This window comes from Syngnathoides biaculeatus, chromosome 1 (assembly GCF_019802595.1).
Source record: "Syngnathoides biaculeatus isolate LvHL_M chromosome 1, ASM1980259v1, whole genome shotgun sequence".
In the NCBI taxonomy this organism is placed as follows: Eukaryota; Metazoa; Chordata; class Actinopteri; order Syngnathiformes; family Syngnathidae; genus Syngnathoides; species Syngnathoides biaculeatus.
Genome location: NC_084640.1, coordinates 11454099 through 11472015, shown reverse-complemented (window position 1 = coordinate 11472015; position 17917 = coordinate 11454099). Strand labels below are relative to the sequence as shown.

General features: G+C 43.5%; 3 protein-coding genes across 3 annotated transcripts in view; 2 read left to right on the top strand and 1 right to left on the bottom strand.

The window, feature by feature from the left end:
- The first annotated feature begins 1487 nt into the window (after positions 1-1487).
- ndufs6 (NADH:ubiquinone oxidoreductase subunit S6) lies at positions 1488-3280 on the top strand. The gene is made up of 4 exons (XM_061825833.1): positions 1488-1676; positions 1859-1912; positions 2410-2532; positions 3145-3280. The coding sequence occupies exons 1-4, from the start codon at positions 1533-1535 to the stop codon at positions 3211-3213; spliced, it is 390 nt and encodes a 129-aa protein (XP_061681817.1). The 5' UTR covers positions 1488-1532; the 3' UTR covers positions 3214-3280.
- A 4526-nt stretch (positions 3281-7806) lies between these two features.
- ube2ql1 (ubiquitin-conjugating enzyme E2Q family-like 1) overlaps positions 7807-17917 on the top strand; it is a 105352-nt gene continuing 95241 nt past the window's right edge. Inside the window, exon 1 of the mRNA XM_061816199.1 lies at positions 7807-7869. The gene's annotated coding sequence lies outside the window, so the exon portion shown is untranslated. The remainder of the gene's footprint in view (positions 7870-17917) is intronic.
- On the bottom strand, positions 10417-13436 carry irx4b (iroquois homeobox 4b). The gene is made up of 6 exons (XM_061825820.1): positions 12939-13436; positions 12655-12840; positions 12359-12471; positions 11704-11860; positions 11326-11479; positions 10417-11246 (listed from the first exon to the last, which is right to left on the bottom strand). The coding sequence occupies exons 1-6, from the start codon at positions 12981-12983 to the stop codon at positions 10672-10674; spliced, it is 1230 nt and encodes a 409-aa protein (XP_061681804.1). The 5' UTR covers positions 12984-13436; the 3' UTR covers positions 10417-10671.

The window sequence follows — 17917 nt, the reverse complement described above, 5'->3', positions numbered from 1 at the left end:
AAGGATTCTGTTTCTTTTACAGTATCTTTAAATCCGAATAGCTTGTTTTGCCAAATCTAAACATGGCAATATATATATATATATATATATATATATATATATATATATATATTTTTTTTTTTTTTTTTTTTTGGAGAGTGCAAAGCAAACATTTATCCATTTTGCTTTTATGGAGCTTGTACTCATGGGAATACTCAGTGACCTGCATCCTATCCTATACCTGGATATACTGTATCTGCAAACAAAATGAAAGAACTATTGAAGTTATTCAGCAAAAATTTTATTGTAGCAATATACATATATAATTGCCGTGACACATTTCAGCCTTGTCTCTGCTTGTGTCTGGGATTGGTCTTGCAGAACACAAACAAACGTCCCCTTCGTCGCACAAAGAAACAGTCTTTGCAGCGTCTTTTCAGGGAAGACTTTGTTTTCATCCCGTCAGCGGGCTGGATGCAGGGAAGATGGCGACATTGTCCCAACAAGGACGCCCCGCACGCGGGAGGCTGGACGTGACTGAGTCTGGATGGTGACGGAAGGCGAGGTGCTCCGCTAAGGCTGTACAAACATCGAAAAGAAGCAACTGCAGGCAAATAGTGCCAGGTTAACCGACTCATCTGGGTCACTTGACGGGTCAAGTGATGCAAGAGGTGAGAGGCCATTCGGTCAAGACCTAAAGGAACAGAAAAGAAAAAGATGAAACATTTCCATATTGGCATACATTTATTAATACAGGAAATTTAAAAAGAAAAACAGTTTACAGCTCGATGGAAAGAGCACAAGCCCGCAACACAAGACACTCCAAATCTCAAATCATATTTGCTGATTGGACTAAATAGGAATCCTGTGACATCAGTAATCTTTCCTTGCTCCAATTTGTGCGCATGTGCACCCGTCGGCCACCAGGAGGCAGTAAGACATATATAGACACTGACGGAGCTACAGAACTATGTATTACTGCGATGAGGATCTGAATTTCCATGGATACATGGATTGCTGCACCATACGTGATCAATTCAAAACGTCAGTTCAACATATAAAAAACCGCCCAATGAGTCGCCGACCTTACTTGAGACAATGGGTTTAGTCTACCACTTTCAGCGCCATAAACCAGCTATCATATCATTTCTCCCCGGAGCATCAACGAATCAAATAACAAGGAAATACCTTTAAAGTCGCTGTTCGTTAATTTAAACAGGGTGAGACGCCCTAAAATTTGGGTTTTGATTGCTATAACACAACCGCGATGCAGGGTCAACTCGGAATGTCGCTATTTCCGGTTAATGGGAAACTTACTTTAACCTGAATTTTGTCTCGCAGTTAGTCTACACGTTAATTTATAGTTCGAAACGAAATTACAGAGTTCCTTTAAAGATTTTACCTCATATAAAATCTAATAATGTAAATTAAACGATATTTTTTGAATACATTGGGTATGTTTGGCATTTTATATGCCTGTAAGACAATATTCGGGGCTATAATTCCAATCATGTACACCGCAAAGCAGCTTGGGAAGGCAACCCGTTGCAAACATGGCGGCCGCTGTCACTCGAGTCTTGTCCTTCAGTAAAAATGTTAAGGTGTTTGTTTCTCCCTTGAGACTTTCTGCTGTGCCTGCACACCGTTACAGCGTGGAGGTTTCCACTAGTGGCGAGCCCATCACACACACCGGACAGGTACGTTGATTATGTGGACGTCATCTTGACAAGTTAGCAAGTATGCGTTAACTGCGCCATTGGTTATCAAACGACACTTTTTCCCCTCCAAAGTTGCTCAAACACGCCTGCTTTCGTGTTATTAAACGTTATAGTGGAGAAACTTGTTATCGATAAATACATTTCAAGTGTTTTGTTTGCAGGTTTTTGACGCAAAAGACCCACGGAGGGCCAGATTCGTTGGCAGACAGAAAGAGGTAAGAGTCTTACTTGGCGAGCAGTAATTGTGACAAATACAAAGTAAATGTTGAAGTACGTTTATCATAACTTGCTGTCCTCTATCAAGGGGTGAAGTGGCAAAATGGAAATTGTCTCTGAGCGAGCAGTGTCAAGAATAAGTTGATATACAGCGAGACTGGACGGGTCACAGAAAGCCATAGTAGTGGACGTCATTTTGAATGTGCACGAATCAAACACCTTTTGTCAGCTAATAGAAAAATAAAACCACGATTTGACCAAATACTCTCCAGGATGGTCTTCCCCACTTTCAATATTTACCTTTGTGTTTTTTCACAACTACCCAATGTTGACAATGGTTATTATCTTATCGCCTAGCTCACGCAATTCAAGTTTGTCAAATGATCAAAACGATCCAAAGCTTATGAGATGAAAGGATAGACACTGGGCAAAGTGTCGGAAATTAAAAGAAAAAAAAACTTTGCATGTTGGATTTTAATGACAGAAATGTCTTTAGGTGAATAATAACTGGGCCATCAAGTTAGTGGCTGAGGAGAGTGTGACTGATATCGAGGCCCGCGTGGTGTCGTGTGATGGCGGCGGCGGGGCACTCGGTCACCCGAAAGTCTACATCAACTTGGTGAGGAATCGCGCTACTATGAACAATTAAAGATGATGCACTTTTGTCATTGATCTTTAAAAAAAAAAATTCATGTGTGCCATCATTCAACAATGTTTTGTTGGAGTCTTTCATTCTGAAGAGCTTAAGTATGGAAAAAAATATTTGTGCATTCAAACCCAGTGTATAATCACCATCACCGAATATTGTTTGCTCTTGTCGGTATAAATCAATTTAATGATGAACACAAGGGGAGTATGAGTATGGGCTGGGACTATTTTTCTGACTATATTACAAAGCTTTTATGGAAATCCCTGGAAGATTTTTTTTTTCTTTTAAAATAGCCACAAAGGATAATGGAACGGATCAACGTGAGTATTCATGCCAGAGAGTCTGGTCCGGTATTTTTCCATTCAGGTCTTCGGTGGGGGGCACAAACACTTCACCAACTAGCGTGTGCACTAATTTGCAATCATCCATTGAGCTACCTACACAATGTCTTTATCTTTTTATTGTTTTGTGCCTTTAAATGCAGTCTGGAACATTAATAGTCTTTTGTTTAGTTTCAAACATCAGCAAATACAACCATCCAAACCGTGAAGATGCTAATTATCACTCTGGGTCTTTTTCCAGGATAAAGATACTAAAGTGGGCACGTGTGGCTACTGCGGATTACAGTTCAAGCAGAAACATCATCACTGACTCTATCGCTGTCTTTCGCTTCACTGTATAACTTGCAATATTGGTTAATAAATTATAATCTAAGTACCGCAGGGTGTGTTTGTTCTCTTAAAGCCTGGAAGTGTGCAAATCCATTTGAGCATTTTTTTTCTGTAGCCTTGATATCCATCTTGGATGTTGATAGCCGTTCGCTCCTTGTAGTCTCGAGTAAAAACAATTCAGGGCACTTGTAGAATTCCCTCCCCCCACAACTGAATGACATTCTGCAGCAATATCCCTAATCCCAACGCTCAAAAAAAAAAAAAAAAAAAAAAAAAAGATTCAACGTAGTTCTGTATTTTTTTTTTTATTTATTTTTTTTTTAAAAGCATACACACTTACTGGGACCAGTTTTTGGTGATACTTAACACAGATTCTTGGTGGATCTAATATGGAACCAGCCCTTAACAAATGATTCTATAGAGCACAGGTGTCAAACTGAAAGTCCGGGGGCTAGATCCATTCCGCTGCATGATTTTATGTGGCCCGCGAAGGCAAATCATGCATCTCAACTTCCATGATTTTTGTGATAATCTCTAACAAAATTTCAAATTGTATCATCATAAATGATAAATTTGAGGTATTGCAAGCAATTTTCTGTTAACAAACGCGAACAATGGTTGAAAAAACTGTTACACTTGATTTCTGATTCAAAACTTGTTCATAAATTCCCTCTGTCTGAGGAAAATTATAACTACAATGTGGCCCGTGACAAAGAATGAGTTTCACACCCCAGCTGTAGAGCATTAATTGATATTTAGATATGAATCTTAATGTTACCTAAAGAATTCAGTGATACCACGGGTGCTAAATAGAACCATTACGTTTTTATAGAACTACTCAAGAACCCTCAAAAAGTCACCGCGGTGTGCAACGCTGCCATGTGGAACCGCGTTGCTGGTTCAAACATTTCTTAGACTAAGGCAGTCGCGACAATTGACCACCAGGTGTCAGCATTGTCCGGTTGGTGTTTGGGTGGCAGTTTCTCAACCTTTATTGCGTTAAGCCATTTATTTTACATTCTAAAATCTCACAGCACACCACCAAACAAACAAAAAATTATCCAAAAGCAAATGATAATATTGTCTTAATTTGAACACAAATCTACTGAGCCTGAAATCAGGACCCGTTGCAATATTTGCAGGAAGCCATACATCTAATTTAGATTATGAGCGGCAACAGGTGGGTACACAGGTTTCTTTTGCCTTCTGCCATCTAAAGGAAAAAAAATCTGCACTGGCATACATAAATGAGCAAAGATATGTCATTTTTCTTTTCAAACAAAGTGAAATGGATCATTTCACGCAGCACATTTTATGAATTCTCATAGTTTTGCCACAGTAGCCTGGTTAGGAATCACAACTGTGAAGTTTATCGCTCTATAGGAATTCTTGCGAGATTTCATGCAATTTATAGCTCATTATGTTATAACAGTGCTCAACTCAGATTTCCCGATTGTAAGGAGCTCCTGAAAGTGCCATTTTGGTTCTTAACTCGCCCTCTCAACAATCTGCAGCGCTCCGTTCCAACTGCAGGACATCAGGGGCGGGAGATGAGACACGGCAGTGCGGAACAATGCATGTTTGAAGAAGATCATATATATATTTCATCAGGCTTATTCTCCACAGGCCTCTGCATGCCAAATTGGCCCGCACTTGCACTCCAGACAGCACTAGTCTGCCTCTGTCCCCAGTGATGCAGCTGGTGGAGCAGCATTTTCCACACCATAGAGCTCAGGTTGGGGAGGGGGAAAGTGTAGTCGGGCTGATATAATTGGCCCCGGTGACTTCTGGAAGTGAGGCTCCTGCTTGTAGTTAACCTCATCCATAGTCAGACGGCTGTGGATGAGTGAAGGCGCGGGGAGAGGCGCATTGTTAAAAATGAAGCAGGGAAGCCGGCTCCGTGTCAGAGTTGTCTGGTTTGGCGCAGTCGGAGGTGGCGCTTGGTTGAGTTGTAGGCAATGCCAGGGGCAAACTCTTCTGATGAAACTGAGCATATGAACCCCGCTGAATGGATGGGGGGAAGAACACTTACTTTTGAGCAGGATTTCAACTTTTTAATTATTTAATCTTCCTAAACGAAGCCCACAGCATAGCTCGGATATTATTTAACATCGCATCTGTCGAGTAGCCTCTCATAAGTGGTCCTCGGTTACCTGCGTTATCTTGCCGCGCGAGATCATAATTTCATTTCAATCGCATCAAGTGTCAATGCGCAGAGTTATTAGAGTTGACCGCTTGGACAAAATTGAGCGTTTTTATGTTAAAAAAAAAAAAAACAAAAAAAACCTTGGATAGATCACGAACTAAAATGGCAGAGAGTTCCTTCACGAAAACAATCCTTCACTCTGCAAAACATCCTCCTCATTGCTGTAATTGCCCCATTAAAATATTTCCCCTTGAAGATGTGTCATTTAACAAACCCCCAGGCTCATTATGGAGCTGCCTGCAGCCAATTATCTGAACCTCCTGTCTGGTGACCAAAAAAAAAAAAAAAAAAATCTGTCTTTAGGCAGATCTAGAAGCAGCTCGACCTCCTTATAGCCGTGCTCATCGTACAAGGCGGCAAACAAAAAAAACGACCTTTGGTCATCGTCTCGGGGCGGCTCGGCTGAGCTCCGCTTTGGAGTCAGGTGACAGAGCGTCTGACCTTTTAGCGTGGAAATAATGACTTGTTCGAGTGCCAGGAGCTCGAACGGTTACGGCAGGGGTGCAAGACACTTCATGTGACGTGTGACAGTTTTTTTGGAGGAGGGAGTTTGATAGTCCTGGAAAACCAGAATGTGTTTCTCTGTGTGTGTGTGTGTGTGTGTGTGTGTGTGAGAGAGAGAGAGAGAGAGAGAGAGAGAGAGAGAGAGAGAGAGAGAGAGAGAGAGAGAGACAAGACACAAGAGACTACCGGTGTGTATGAGTATGCCAACCTGCGCATGTGTGGTCGGGAAAAAGGTGTCAGACGGAAAGTGCGGGGGGGGAAAAAAAGAGTAATTTGAACTTGTCAATATGTTACAGTGATGAAATGTTGTGGTTCAGAAAGTGGGTCACCGCATATGGACAACACCAATTATGTACCTGGTATGACTGCCCTGACTTCCAAGATTTTCAACATTCAATTCATCACTTGGCCCATTTGTTTGTGCGTTTTGTTTTTTTTATTGAGGGAGGGGTTGGCCTTGACTTGCGAGTTTGGGGATTACCGTTGCTGGAGTTAAATGGGGAAAATTTGCTGTAGTTAAGGTCATGGAACTTCACGAACTCATCAGTTTATAACTATCCTTCCTATACAGCCGTGCTCAAGAAAGTTCACTTGCAGTTTCTGTCCCACAGAATATAAGTGTGGGTCAAATATTTGAGGTGTATTTGTTTTCACCTGTCAATCAAGGATCAGTATCTCTCAATCCGGGGATTTTGCTTTCTAGTTTAAAGTCTTCCCAGCATATGCTGAACTGTGACGAGTTAGGACCTCGTCAGCTCCAGCTAATTTACACAGGAGTGAGAGTACACTTGTACACGGCGTTTAAAGACACGGCACATTAATGTACATCAGAGGTGTCAAACTTGAGGCCCGGGGGCCAGATCCGGCCCACCACATGATTTTATGTGGCCCGCAAAGGCAAATCATATGTGTCAAGTTCTAGAATTCTTGCTAAAATCTGTACCAAAAGTTCAAATTGTTATCTAACTGATTAACCTTGATCTTGCGGCCCCATAACGGCCCTCTTTGAGGGAAAACGTAACTACAATGTGGCCCGGGACGAAAGTGAGTTTGACACCCCTGATGTGCATACTCACTCTGTAGTTTTTGGCTTGATTGTACTTCATGAGGGGGCACGGTGGGGATCAGCTGGTAAAGCGCTGGCCTCACAGTTCTGAGGTCCCGGGTTCAATCCCTGACCTGCCTGTGTGCAGTTTGCATGTTCTGCCCGTGCCTGCGTGGGTTTCCTCCGGGCACTCCGGTTTCCTCCCACATCCCAAAAAACATGCAACATTAATTGGACACTCTATATTGCCCATAGGTTGATTGTGAGTGGGGCTGTTTGTCTCCATGTGCCATGCGATTGGCTGGCAACCAGTTCAGGGTGTACCCCGCCTACTGCCTGTTGACAGCTGGGATAGGCTCCAGGACTCCCCGGTACCCTAGTGAGGATAAGCGGCAAAGAAAATGGATGAATGGATGGATAAACTTCATGAGTCGCATTTGCATTTTTTTAATTTTTATTTTTACTGCTATTAAAGCTATTTTGCTTTCTCTAAAAATATACAAAGAAAAACTTGTCTGAAACAGATTCATGGCATTTCCATTCATTTCAATGGGGAAAGTCGATTTGAGTTACCAAATAAAGGCGGCTGTGACTCATTTTCATATGCCTCTGTGTCATTGCTGACTGAATACACTGAGGAGAGTTGGTGTGAGACAGACAAGTAAACATTTCCCGACCTGTACAGCAACTCGCGGCGGCTTAATCAGGTTTTATGGCCCAGGGAGCAACGCCGCGTGTCAGGCTGACTGCTGATCGGCTCGCTTTGTGTTTTCCACAGCGGACGGCGGCGAGGCGACGGCTGCCGGGAGGGTGGAGAGATCAGGAAAGGTGAAGAGGACGAGAAGAAGATGCACAGAGGATTCTGCGAGGAGGTGTGAAAGGTCAGTACTGGAAATCACAGCGTCAGAGTGGTGACGAAATTTCACAAGTAAATAAAACCCAACTTTGCACCCCTGGGGAATAGTTTGCATCCTAAAAACCTAAAAAACGCTCTTTTCAAAATATGATTATCCGTAACGGTAAGGTAAATGCAGTGACCTCAAATTATTTAGCTAAACTGCCCACCGCCCACTTTTTTTTTTTTACGTATGAAATGATATATGTATTGAGTGTTTCAATATTTTGATCAAAAAAAAAAAAAAAAAAAATTGCACCCCGCTCCCTATTTTAACTCGACGTGTCGTGAGATTGATTTTTAATGCCCTTAAGTGAATGGTGGAAAACTTTTTTTTTTTTTTTTTAACCCTCGAGAGAAAAGAAAAGTTCCTCGTCCAACGAGACTGAAGGCAAGCGTGCACTCAGCTCTTAACCCCACTCAGAAGAGGGTCAACCTCTTATCTGGCAGCCATGTGATAGCCTTCACCACTCCACTTCTTCTTCTTTTAAAGTCTTCTTTTGAGCGAGATGATTCCCATCCGTATGCGATGTGCTGTATGTATGGAAGGAAGTTGCACCAATGACAGCCTTCGTATCGCACTTTTCCATGGCTTTGTCAGCGAGTTGCGGAAAGGAAAACTTCACAAAAATAAGAAGTCAGATGTCATTATTTATCATCTTAAGTCTTATTTATTTATGAAGCAGAAAGAGAATGAAATTCTCGGATGAATTCGTCCTGAATTATTTAATTTGAAATGGTTAATTCCATACAAAGCCTGGGAAGATCCCTCCTCTGTTCTGATAAATACTTTATCAGTGCTCCTAAATCGAAAAACAGGAGAACAATGGGGGGGGGGGCACACAGTTTCTTGTTGTGCTGCGTTTTAAAAACCGCTACTTTTAAGTGCTTTGAGTGCTGAACTTGACAGGTTTTTTTTTTTCTTTTTTTTCGGGCCACAATATTTTAACCAGGTGCAGCTGCATTCCGACACACCATTTAATAACAATCACGCCGTGGGTTATTGCATTGTTGATTCCTACCCCGCCTAATTGTTTGTAGCTCGAAGTCATTGAGGTGGATACGCGCACCGCCAAGGAGCGCCCCGATCTTAAAACGACTTAAGTTTTATGAGGCCTTTTACCGGCAGACCGTTGTCTCCGAATTCCCAGGATGCCGACGTCAAAAGATGCCTAATGAAAGGGGACGCATGGCTGATTGCGGCTATATCTGGAGCTCGGCTGGAAGTGGCATCGATTTAACAATTTAGCAGCAGCCTCCTCTGTGTGTTTCCATTAGTCACGGCTGAATACAATCCACTTCCCCCCATTTCACTCCCTTGAACCGCACACATGCAAAAATACACACACACACACATCGCTGGCCACGGAGATACAGACCACATTGTTTTAGTCGAGACTCCGTGTGTGCGATGGGAGAGTGCAAAAGGGAACAATAATATACAATTCTCATTGCATTTAAATTGGGGTCATAAGCATCTCCGTCGCTGGAACTGGATGAAAACAGTTTTGAGTGACTGCTAAAAATCCCTAAAATCCCGATTCCATTTTTAGCCCAAATTTGGGCAAAGTGTGTGTTAAAAAGATTTTCATCACTTTCTTTTCTGTGAATTTACTCTGCAACTCCAAGAAAGTTGTGTCCGGTATATTCATTTTATTGGCCGAGCAACGTTAACTTCCATCCATTTTCTGTGCCGCACGTCATCGCTCGGGTAGCGTGTAAGGTTCGTGTCTTTCCCGGCTGACTTTTGAGTGAAAGGCGGGGTGCACCCTGGACTGGCAGCCGGTTGTGACGGTCTTGAGCGCTTCCGGTGCGGCGAAGTCTCTGTCATTAATGCGCATGCGCGTATATATTGTCAACCCTCCGGCCATTCTGAAACACCCCCATCCATGTTTCAACAACTTGTCGTACACATACGTGTATATCTTTTTTTTAATCAACTTTTGTTTTAAGGTTAGGTTAACGTATGTTAGCACCTTCTATGTAGAAGAAGGGGAACTATGAGACCTGGAGATTTCCCAGTAAGCGTCTGCTACGTATCCAGAGTTCCCCTCTTAGTAATGTATGCGCGTTCATCACAAGGAGACTTTTCAGCACGGGGGAGTGCTCAGACCGCCACACCGGCAAATCTCAATTTAAGTCACTTTCCATTCGGAATCCAAAGCCAAGGAGATCATCAATTAATGGTGCCTATTTGGAGTATTGTTTTAACACTATTCTATATATTTATGCAGTATATTACGTCTCCCATTACGCGGAATGCCTGCAGGATATTTTACATCAGTACTAAGTATTTTGACTTTCTGTTAAATCAAAGTGGTTTTGCAGGACATTCCGATACTTTTGCGTAAAATGTTGACAGAAACTTTTTAGTTGGTTCTCGATGAACAAAGATTTTCCGCCTTCGAAAACGTGTCTCACCTTCCAGGAAAATACTTTGTGTAGCTGAAGACCTTTTACAGTCAATCACTAGCAAATATATTCAAGTTGTAGGAGGTGGTTTTAATAATCTCACGGCATTTCTGATGTTGTGATAAGAATATGTCAAGCTTTAATTTATGAACAATATCAACAAGACGTCAACGATAAGAATCTCCTTTTACTGTCACATGGCCGAGGATCCTTCGGGACGTTGAGGTGAGAGCTCTGCCTCCGAAATCTTTGTGCACGTTAGCGGTGATACACAACAATGTGGCTTATGTGATGAAGCAATTGGTCACAACACCAAAATAAAAACTTTACATTAAGTCCAGCAGCCTCTGATAAGAGGAGAGCGGAAGGGGGGCGACTACAAAGATGTTGTGGATCTCACAAGTTCAAACGGTTGTCCTCGCGTTCTGCCGCTCACTGCCACCTCGTTCAGCCCTTTCCACGCCGCGGAAGCTTTCGACTGTTGGAACGGCGCGGCATGGAAAACGCCGTCCACCCATTCCCTGAGCGTGTCCACTGGCGATTCCTGCTTTCTGTCCGCTTTGGGTAGCGCCGCGTTTGATGGAAAGCCAGGAGAGGATGAGCTGGTCAACAGCATACAAGGTGGATACTCTGGCTCCAAGCTGGGATCCAAAGAGACAGCGGTGTGAGCAATGGACCAGATTTTGGGTTTGGCGTCTGTACCGTGCCCAGCTGGCATTGAATAGAAGGCGGTGCTCTGGGCTTGAAGCGGTTCGACTTTAGGGAAGTCCGGAGACAATCTCTCCGAGCTGTGCAGCGGGTCTGGGTGGTACGCAAGGTGATCGTGTGCTATGCTGGAATCGACGCCATTGTCCTCCGCTATAAACTGCGGCTTTGGCTCACAGTCGGAAGCGTCGGACTCCAGGAGGTCGAAGTCTTCAAGATCGCTCTGAAGTTCCGCAGACTGTTGGTCTAAGGGGTGGAATAATATGTCAGTTTGTATGAAAGGAGGAGAATTAAATGAAGCACAAATCAGTTTCGGAACCCTAACCTGGGTGGTCTTTGTCACCTTTAAGTGACTTTTCTGCTTCGTCGCTCTCGTCATCACGAACTCTCTCATCCGAGCTTTTACAAGCTCGCGGCGACCACGTCACCTTGTTCTCCTTCTTCAGCCTCCTGCGGGCATTGGCAAACCATGTGGACACCTGAAGACGGAGAGGATTTGATGTCAGATTCATTTGACTTTTTATAGCTTGAGAACCTATTTGTACTTTTTTGGAAAGGTAATAATTGTCCAACAACTGGCTAAAAACGTCAACTGTGCCTTGAGGGACAGACAGCCATCTTACTTCATACTTTATTTCTAATCCAAAGAAAAGGATGTTGTAATGGTGTAATAGTGTCTGTGATAATTGACGTTTGTGCTGACTTGTGTGAGGGTCATCCTGGTGATGATAGCCAGCATGATCTTCTCTCCTTTCGTGGGGTACGGGTTCTTCTGGTGCTCCTGCAGCCAGGCCTTCAGGGTGCCGGTCGTTTCCCGGGTGGCGTTCTTGCGCCGCGAAGCTCCTTCCGAGGAGGAATAACTGAACGGGTGAAGAATTATTATCGTACGACAGGCATATCCTGTTTTTACACGTTTAAAAAGTGATCTGAAATGCTGCATTTTGCATTTTAAAAGGCGATTATAATGATTTCCATTTGTTTCATTATATATATATATATATATATATCTTTAGTTTTGAGAAGTGCTGTCAATGCGCTCTGAATCATTGCAAAGCATCAATTTTGGTAACTTTGTTCCGCTATACATAAGTGGTGAGGCAAAATCTTAGAAACGCCTCATTATGATGATACAAAGTGAACAAACAGACAAAGTAATAAACATCACACATTCAAAAATGATTATCACTAACATGCATAATGCTTGTAGGGAAATTATTGGATTCGTTCCCGATGGTGTTCCTGTCGGAGTGCAGTGCAATTAAGGACCAATCCAATAGGATGCCTTAGAAGTTAAGAGTAAAGCAAAAAATAAAAAAGCTAAAAAAAAAAAAAAAAAAAAAAGTTAAATGCCTACTTACCCATATCTATCATAAGAGTAATGCCCAAATGTATATTCATAAGGATAGTAGCCGGGTGTCTGAGATGTCCCCATGTGCACAGACGCAGCTACACTTTTAGGTTGTAACGGTCCCTGGAATTACAATCAAAATATATTCAACATCAATGCAGAATCGATTTCTGAAATCCATAAACAGCAAATATCCACTTCTTTAGCCACTTTGAGAGTTTCAGAACTCCGAAAATACCTCCCACTTTCCTTGAATCTTATGAAAGAATTTAATCTGAAAGCCCAAAAACTCAATTTGAAACTCACTCTGGAATAGAGAGGTGTGGCATCACCGGTGCAGGTGTTATAGTAAGCTTGACGTTTTGGGTAGGGGCCGCAAACGGCGATGCCGCCGCCAGAGGTGAGCTGGTGGCCCGGGGAGCGCAGCGCCGGGTGGGGCGGAGGGGATGCCGGCTCCAGACAGCCAGGCAGGGGGCTCGTGGTCATCAGAAACTTCAGGCACAATTGGAAAAGCATTTACATAGTCGTTATATGCAAAGTTGGAAGATATCAACAGTTGATTTGTTTTTCTGGATATCTCCGCACTGTACCTGTGGCGGAGTGGAGTAGGAGTATCCCAGCTGAGAGTAAGCCATGGCGCAAATAAGATCAAAACATAGGAATGCCTTCTAAAAGCATTTGTCTTAAAAAAAAAAAAAAAAAAAAAGAGAGAGAGCGAGAGAGAGAGACTTCTACTTCTGACACTTGTCCAGACCTACATAGACTTTGACAAATTGCGTCCCAAAATATAGAATTTGAGCACCATCTGGCCGCTGCCTAATCCAAAGTTGCACGCTGGTTTTTACGCACGGCACGCACACAATTACGCAGCGCTTTCATTTTCAAAAAGGGCGATCATTAAGAGTTCAAAAAAAAAAAAAAAAAAAAGGAATGTCCCTTGGTCCCACCCCCACCGCCCACCCACCCCACCGCGGTGACGCCGCGCTCTCTGAACTGTCACAGCCTCGAGTGCGTCCCTGCTATCACGAGATCCACAGCGTGAGCGCGTGGGTGGGGAGATCAAACCAAGAAAGCCCTCCGCGCGCAACGCGCTTCCAATTTAAGGCGCGCCTCTGTGACGTCACGGCGGACTCGCCACGCGTGAACATGAGACGTAAACTCGCCGACTTACTTTTTCTTTATTTCACCTCGAATGAGAATAAGGGAGCACGCGTGTAGGCTATAGATAGCGCCGAGCGTAATTAGAATGTCATTAATTCCCCTTTCGCAAATGAACACACACACATTCCTTTGGGGGTGAGGACGGGGGGGTGATGCCTTGACACCACATTGACACAAGATGATTGATGACTACAACCTGGTATTAGCATAATCGTTTTGCCCCTGTAGTTGAGATAATTCTTGTCACCATGGAGAAATTTCCCTGCCATCAACACATTCACGAATGGGCGGGGAGGGGGCTCAAATCCCCTATGTAACCAAATTAATCAAAGAATAAACAGCCAGCATTCCCTTGAGTAAGCACGTTTACCAAGTGAATGACTGGTCATGTTTTTAATGATAAAAGACGTCAATGTTTTTTTGTTTTTTTGTTTTTTGATATCCCTTTATTAACACTTTGAATGCTTTTCACTCAATAGTGTAGTAATGACTATGTCACACACACAAAAAATTCCCTAATATTGATTTTGGTCGCGCTGACTCAGCATCTTATTCCATACACATGGCGAACACTTATAAAGAAATAAGGACGCGGAACAAATAGTTAAAAGTGGAACGGCGCAGAGGGACACGAAGGGGTAAAAGGCCAAAATATTCCCAGTGCAACCAGAGTAATACAGGAACAACAGAGCCGCATCACCAGAAAGCATCACCGGCCCCACCGGAGGGAGGGGAGGGGGCGAGACTGCATCTGTGTGCCTTCTCTTGATTGACATTCCATTTGTCCCGCGAAAGGTGCTCATATAGTGAACACGGACTAACTGTCTACAACGCTCATCTGTGCCGAGAGCCGGCGAATGAAGTTATCGCCGCGCGCCGCCGTCGCCCGTCCTCGCACAAAACAGATGCCACTCAAAAACAATGGCAATTTGTTTAGCCGGTGACAATGAACATGAGTGGGTCCTCGGTTGCTTTTTATTGGGAAAAGTTGTGAGTTCCTCCCCCATCCGTCTTCCCGGACACAAAGACTGTACAGAGCAAACATTTGATTTCTCTCTTTTTGAATATTCAATGAGCTGCTTATATATTAATATACAGTGTCTTTAAAATTGTATGGAAATCCTCCAGTAACTATATATATTTATATTTCTCAAGGCCGTGCGTTCGTTAGACCGTGATTATATCTTTGTGATCATGCTCCCATCACATCAATCATTCATCCCCCCCCCCCCCCCCCACACCACCCCACAAAAAATGCTCCATGAGAAATAAGGATGTGGAAAACGGCATTCTTATTTTACCCTCCACGTATCCCGCTCCAGCTATTATGCAGGAGGTGGGACAATGGGGTTAATGATAGAAGCGTGTTAATGTGAAAGGAGGGCGGCAGCGAGGCAGCGTGCACGTTGTTTGCGAGAGAGGCCCAAACAAGTCCAATCACAAGTTCCCTCAATCACAAAGTGCCGCATTTGAATATTTCCTACCTTAAAGTCTGCCATCCATGCAATTTTAATCACTTTTTAACATGTAGAGGCTTTTTGGGGCCTCTGTCTCATTTGGAGATGACTTACCTTGGAGATAAACCTCAGTCGGGAGGGCCCCGAGACCGAAGAAGTGAGAAAGCTTGTCTCACCGTGCGGAGAGACACTATTTTGGTTTGCCCGTGTGGAAAGATAACGCCAAATCCCTGAAACCAATTTTTGCAAAAGTAAACAAGATCTATTGCAAAGCCAAATAACAGATGCAATACTTCCTTTTTCTTTCTTCGTTTTCTAATAATTATGAAACACTGATTAATAGATGACTTCTTATGCTTGACTATTTTTCCACTTGCACTTACTTTATGAAATACCAGAACCCGCAGGACTGGAATGGAGCATAGAGTGCAATTTAGGACGGCAAAATAGTTTTAGCTTGGTAGCAAAACTGTTTACATTTAAATTTAAGGTGGAGGTGGGACTGCATCAGGGATCCGCGCTGAGCCCCTTCCTCTTTGCGGTAGCAGTGGATAGGCTGACAGATGAAGTTAGACTGGAATCCCCTTGGACTATGATGTTCGCAGATGATATTGTGATCTGCAGTGAAAGCAGGGATCAGGCGGAGGAAAAATTAGAAAGATGGAGGCACGCACTGGAAAGGAGAGGAATGAAGATTAGCCGAAGTAAAACAGAATATATGTGCGTGAATGTGAGGGGTGGAGGAGGAAGAGTGAAGCTCCAGGGAGAAGAAACGGCAAGGGTGGACGACTTCAAATACTTAGGGGTCAACAAAACACAGCAATGGAGAGTGTGGAAAGGAAGTGAAGAATTGGGTCCGAGTGGGGCTTAGATGGGGAAAAAAAAAAAACGCTGTGGCAACCCTTTACGGGACATGCCGAAAGGAAAAGAAGAAGCAAAACTATTTAAATGCTGTACACAAAGAGTAGTCACACTTTGTACTTAAGTGGAGGTCCTGATACTTGTGTAAGAATAACTGGGAAAAGTAAAAGTACACATTTAAGTCTTGCGTTTATGTCGATATCACATCACCAGAGTGACATTTATCTTGTCAATCATGTGGCGATATTTTATGGTTGAATGACAACACTTTTAGTCAAAAACAAGTTATGCAAATAGAGATGGATGATGAACGACCCCAGATGGCAGCAGAGTCCCCCAAAAATAAATAAAAAAAGCTGGGGCCAACTTCCCAACTTTTCCTTTGGAAAACTAACGATGTAATCTTAACGGCTTGCTTTAAACCTATCTAATAAGTCCTTTATGATGTCACATGACAGGTCAGATTTTGAGTGATGAGTGCAAATCTTTGAAAATTTGGAGGGAAGCGCAATTGAGAGCATGGTAAAGGGTCGTGGTATTAAACAGCAAAGAAGACTTGATGGGGTCCACAAAAATAAGGTTGCCAACCCACCGCGACCACGATATCTACCGTTTCCCGCAGATCTTGGCGAGCAGGACGCAGCGGCTGAACTCTTGAGCGGGATACTATAAATGCCCCAGCTTTCCTCATCAATGATGTAGCACATGGGAACAGAGACAAGCTAACCCTCTTAGCCGCTTCGCGGTGTGGTGCTCGTGTGTACGTGTGAGGAAGACGAGAAGTGAGACGGACAGAGGCAGAGAGGGAGGTTTAGGCTACAGGCAGCTCTTAAGAGTGCGTACAGTTTGCGTTGAGCCCTGGGAGTACAGTCGTACTCCTCCCCGATCACTTCTACTTCATTACTTCTGCAGCAGGCATACATTATTCAGCCCTTGAAGCCTCAGTCCGCAGGGACCAATACAGCCATTAACAAATACAAATCCGGCGTGAATTTTCCGATGTTCCGCCGACAATCTATGAAGCTCTGACTTCTTTGGAATTATTTTGTTATCATTCTCACTATTTAACATGTTTATTTCCATTTGTTTGAAATAAAACTGTACCGGGGGCCCGGTGGGTCAGCTGGTAAAGCGTGGGCCTCACTGTTCTGAGGTCCCGGGTTCAATCCTGGACCCGCCGGCCGCCTGTGTGGGTTTCCTCCGGGCACTCCGGTTTCCTCCCACATCCCAAAAACATGGAACATTAATTGGACCCTCTAAATTGCCCCTAGGTGTGATTGTGAGTGCAGCTGTTTATCTCTGTGTGCCCTGCCGTTGGCTGGACACCAGTTCAGGGTGTACCCCGCCTCCTGCCCGTTGACAGCTGGGATAGGCTCCACCACTCCCTGTGACCCTCATGAGGATAAGCGTAAAAGAAAATGGATGGATGGATGAATGGATGGATAAAACTGTACCTTTGATGGTTGAACACAAAAACTCACATCCCACAATTGCAATTTAATTAGCAAAGTTTGGTAAAATTCTATTTTTAGAGTTTGCACTTGTTTTATTAATATTATTAGTTCCAATGACGTACTTTTGTATTATTTATGTTGAACAACAAACAGATGCAGACTACACATACACGCATGCAAGAACAGATGTCAGTAATGGGGCGCCCACACTGACTGCGCCGCTAAGCTAAATTGTTATTGTGTTCTTAAGGAATCAGAAATATTTGCAGATATCCCAATACATCTCACACTTAATACACTCATTGGTCATTTTAATTGATACTGTACTGCACCATAAGGTGTTTCTAATATTATGCAGCACGTGTGGCGCATGTTGCTCCTTCATACTGAGAGTTGCTGGCCTCTCTACATTGGAAGTGTAGTAGTACTTAGAGCTCAAGCGCCACCTTGTGGTAGATAGAGATACTACAAAACATCTCAGTTTGTGCGTGCAGTAGCCTCGGGCAGCAGCGTGCTCTCAACTTGCGGTCTTTATTGACCAGGGGGGTGAAAAGGTCACACTTAATTTTGTGAGCAGGCAAGCGCTAAACAGTGCGCCCCCTTGTCTGAAAGCATCGATGCGGTTGCGCATTTCAT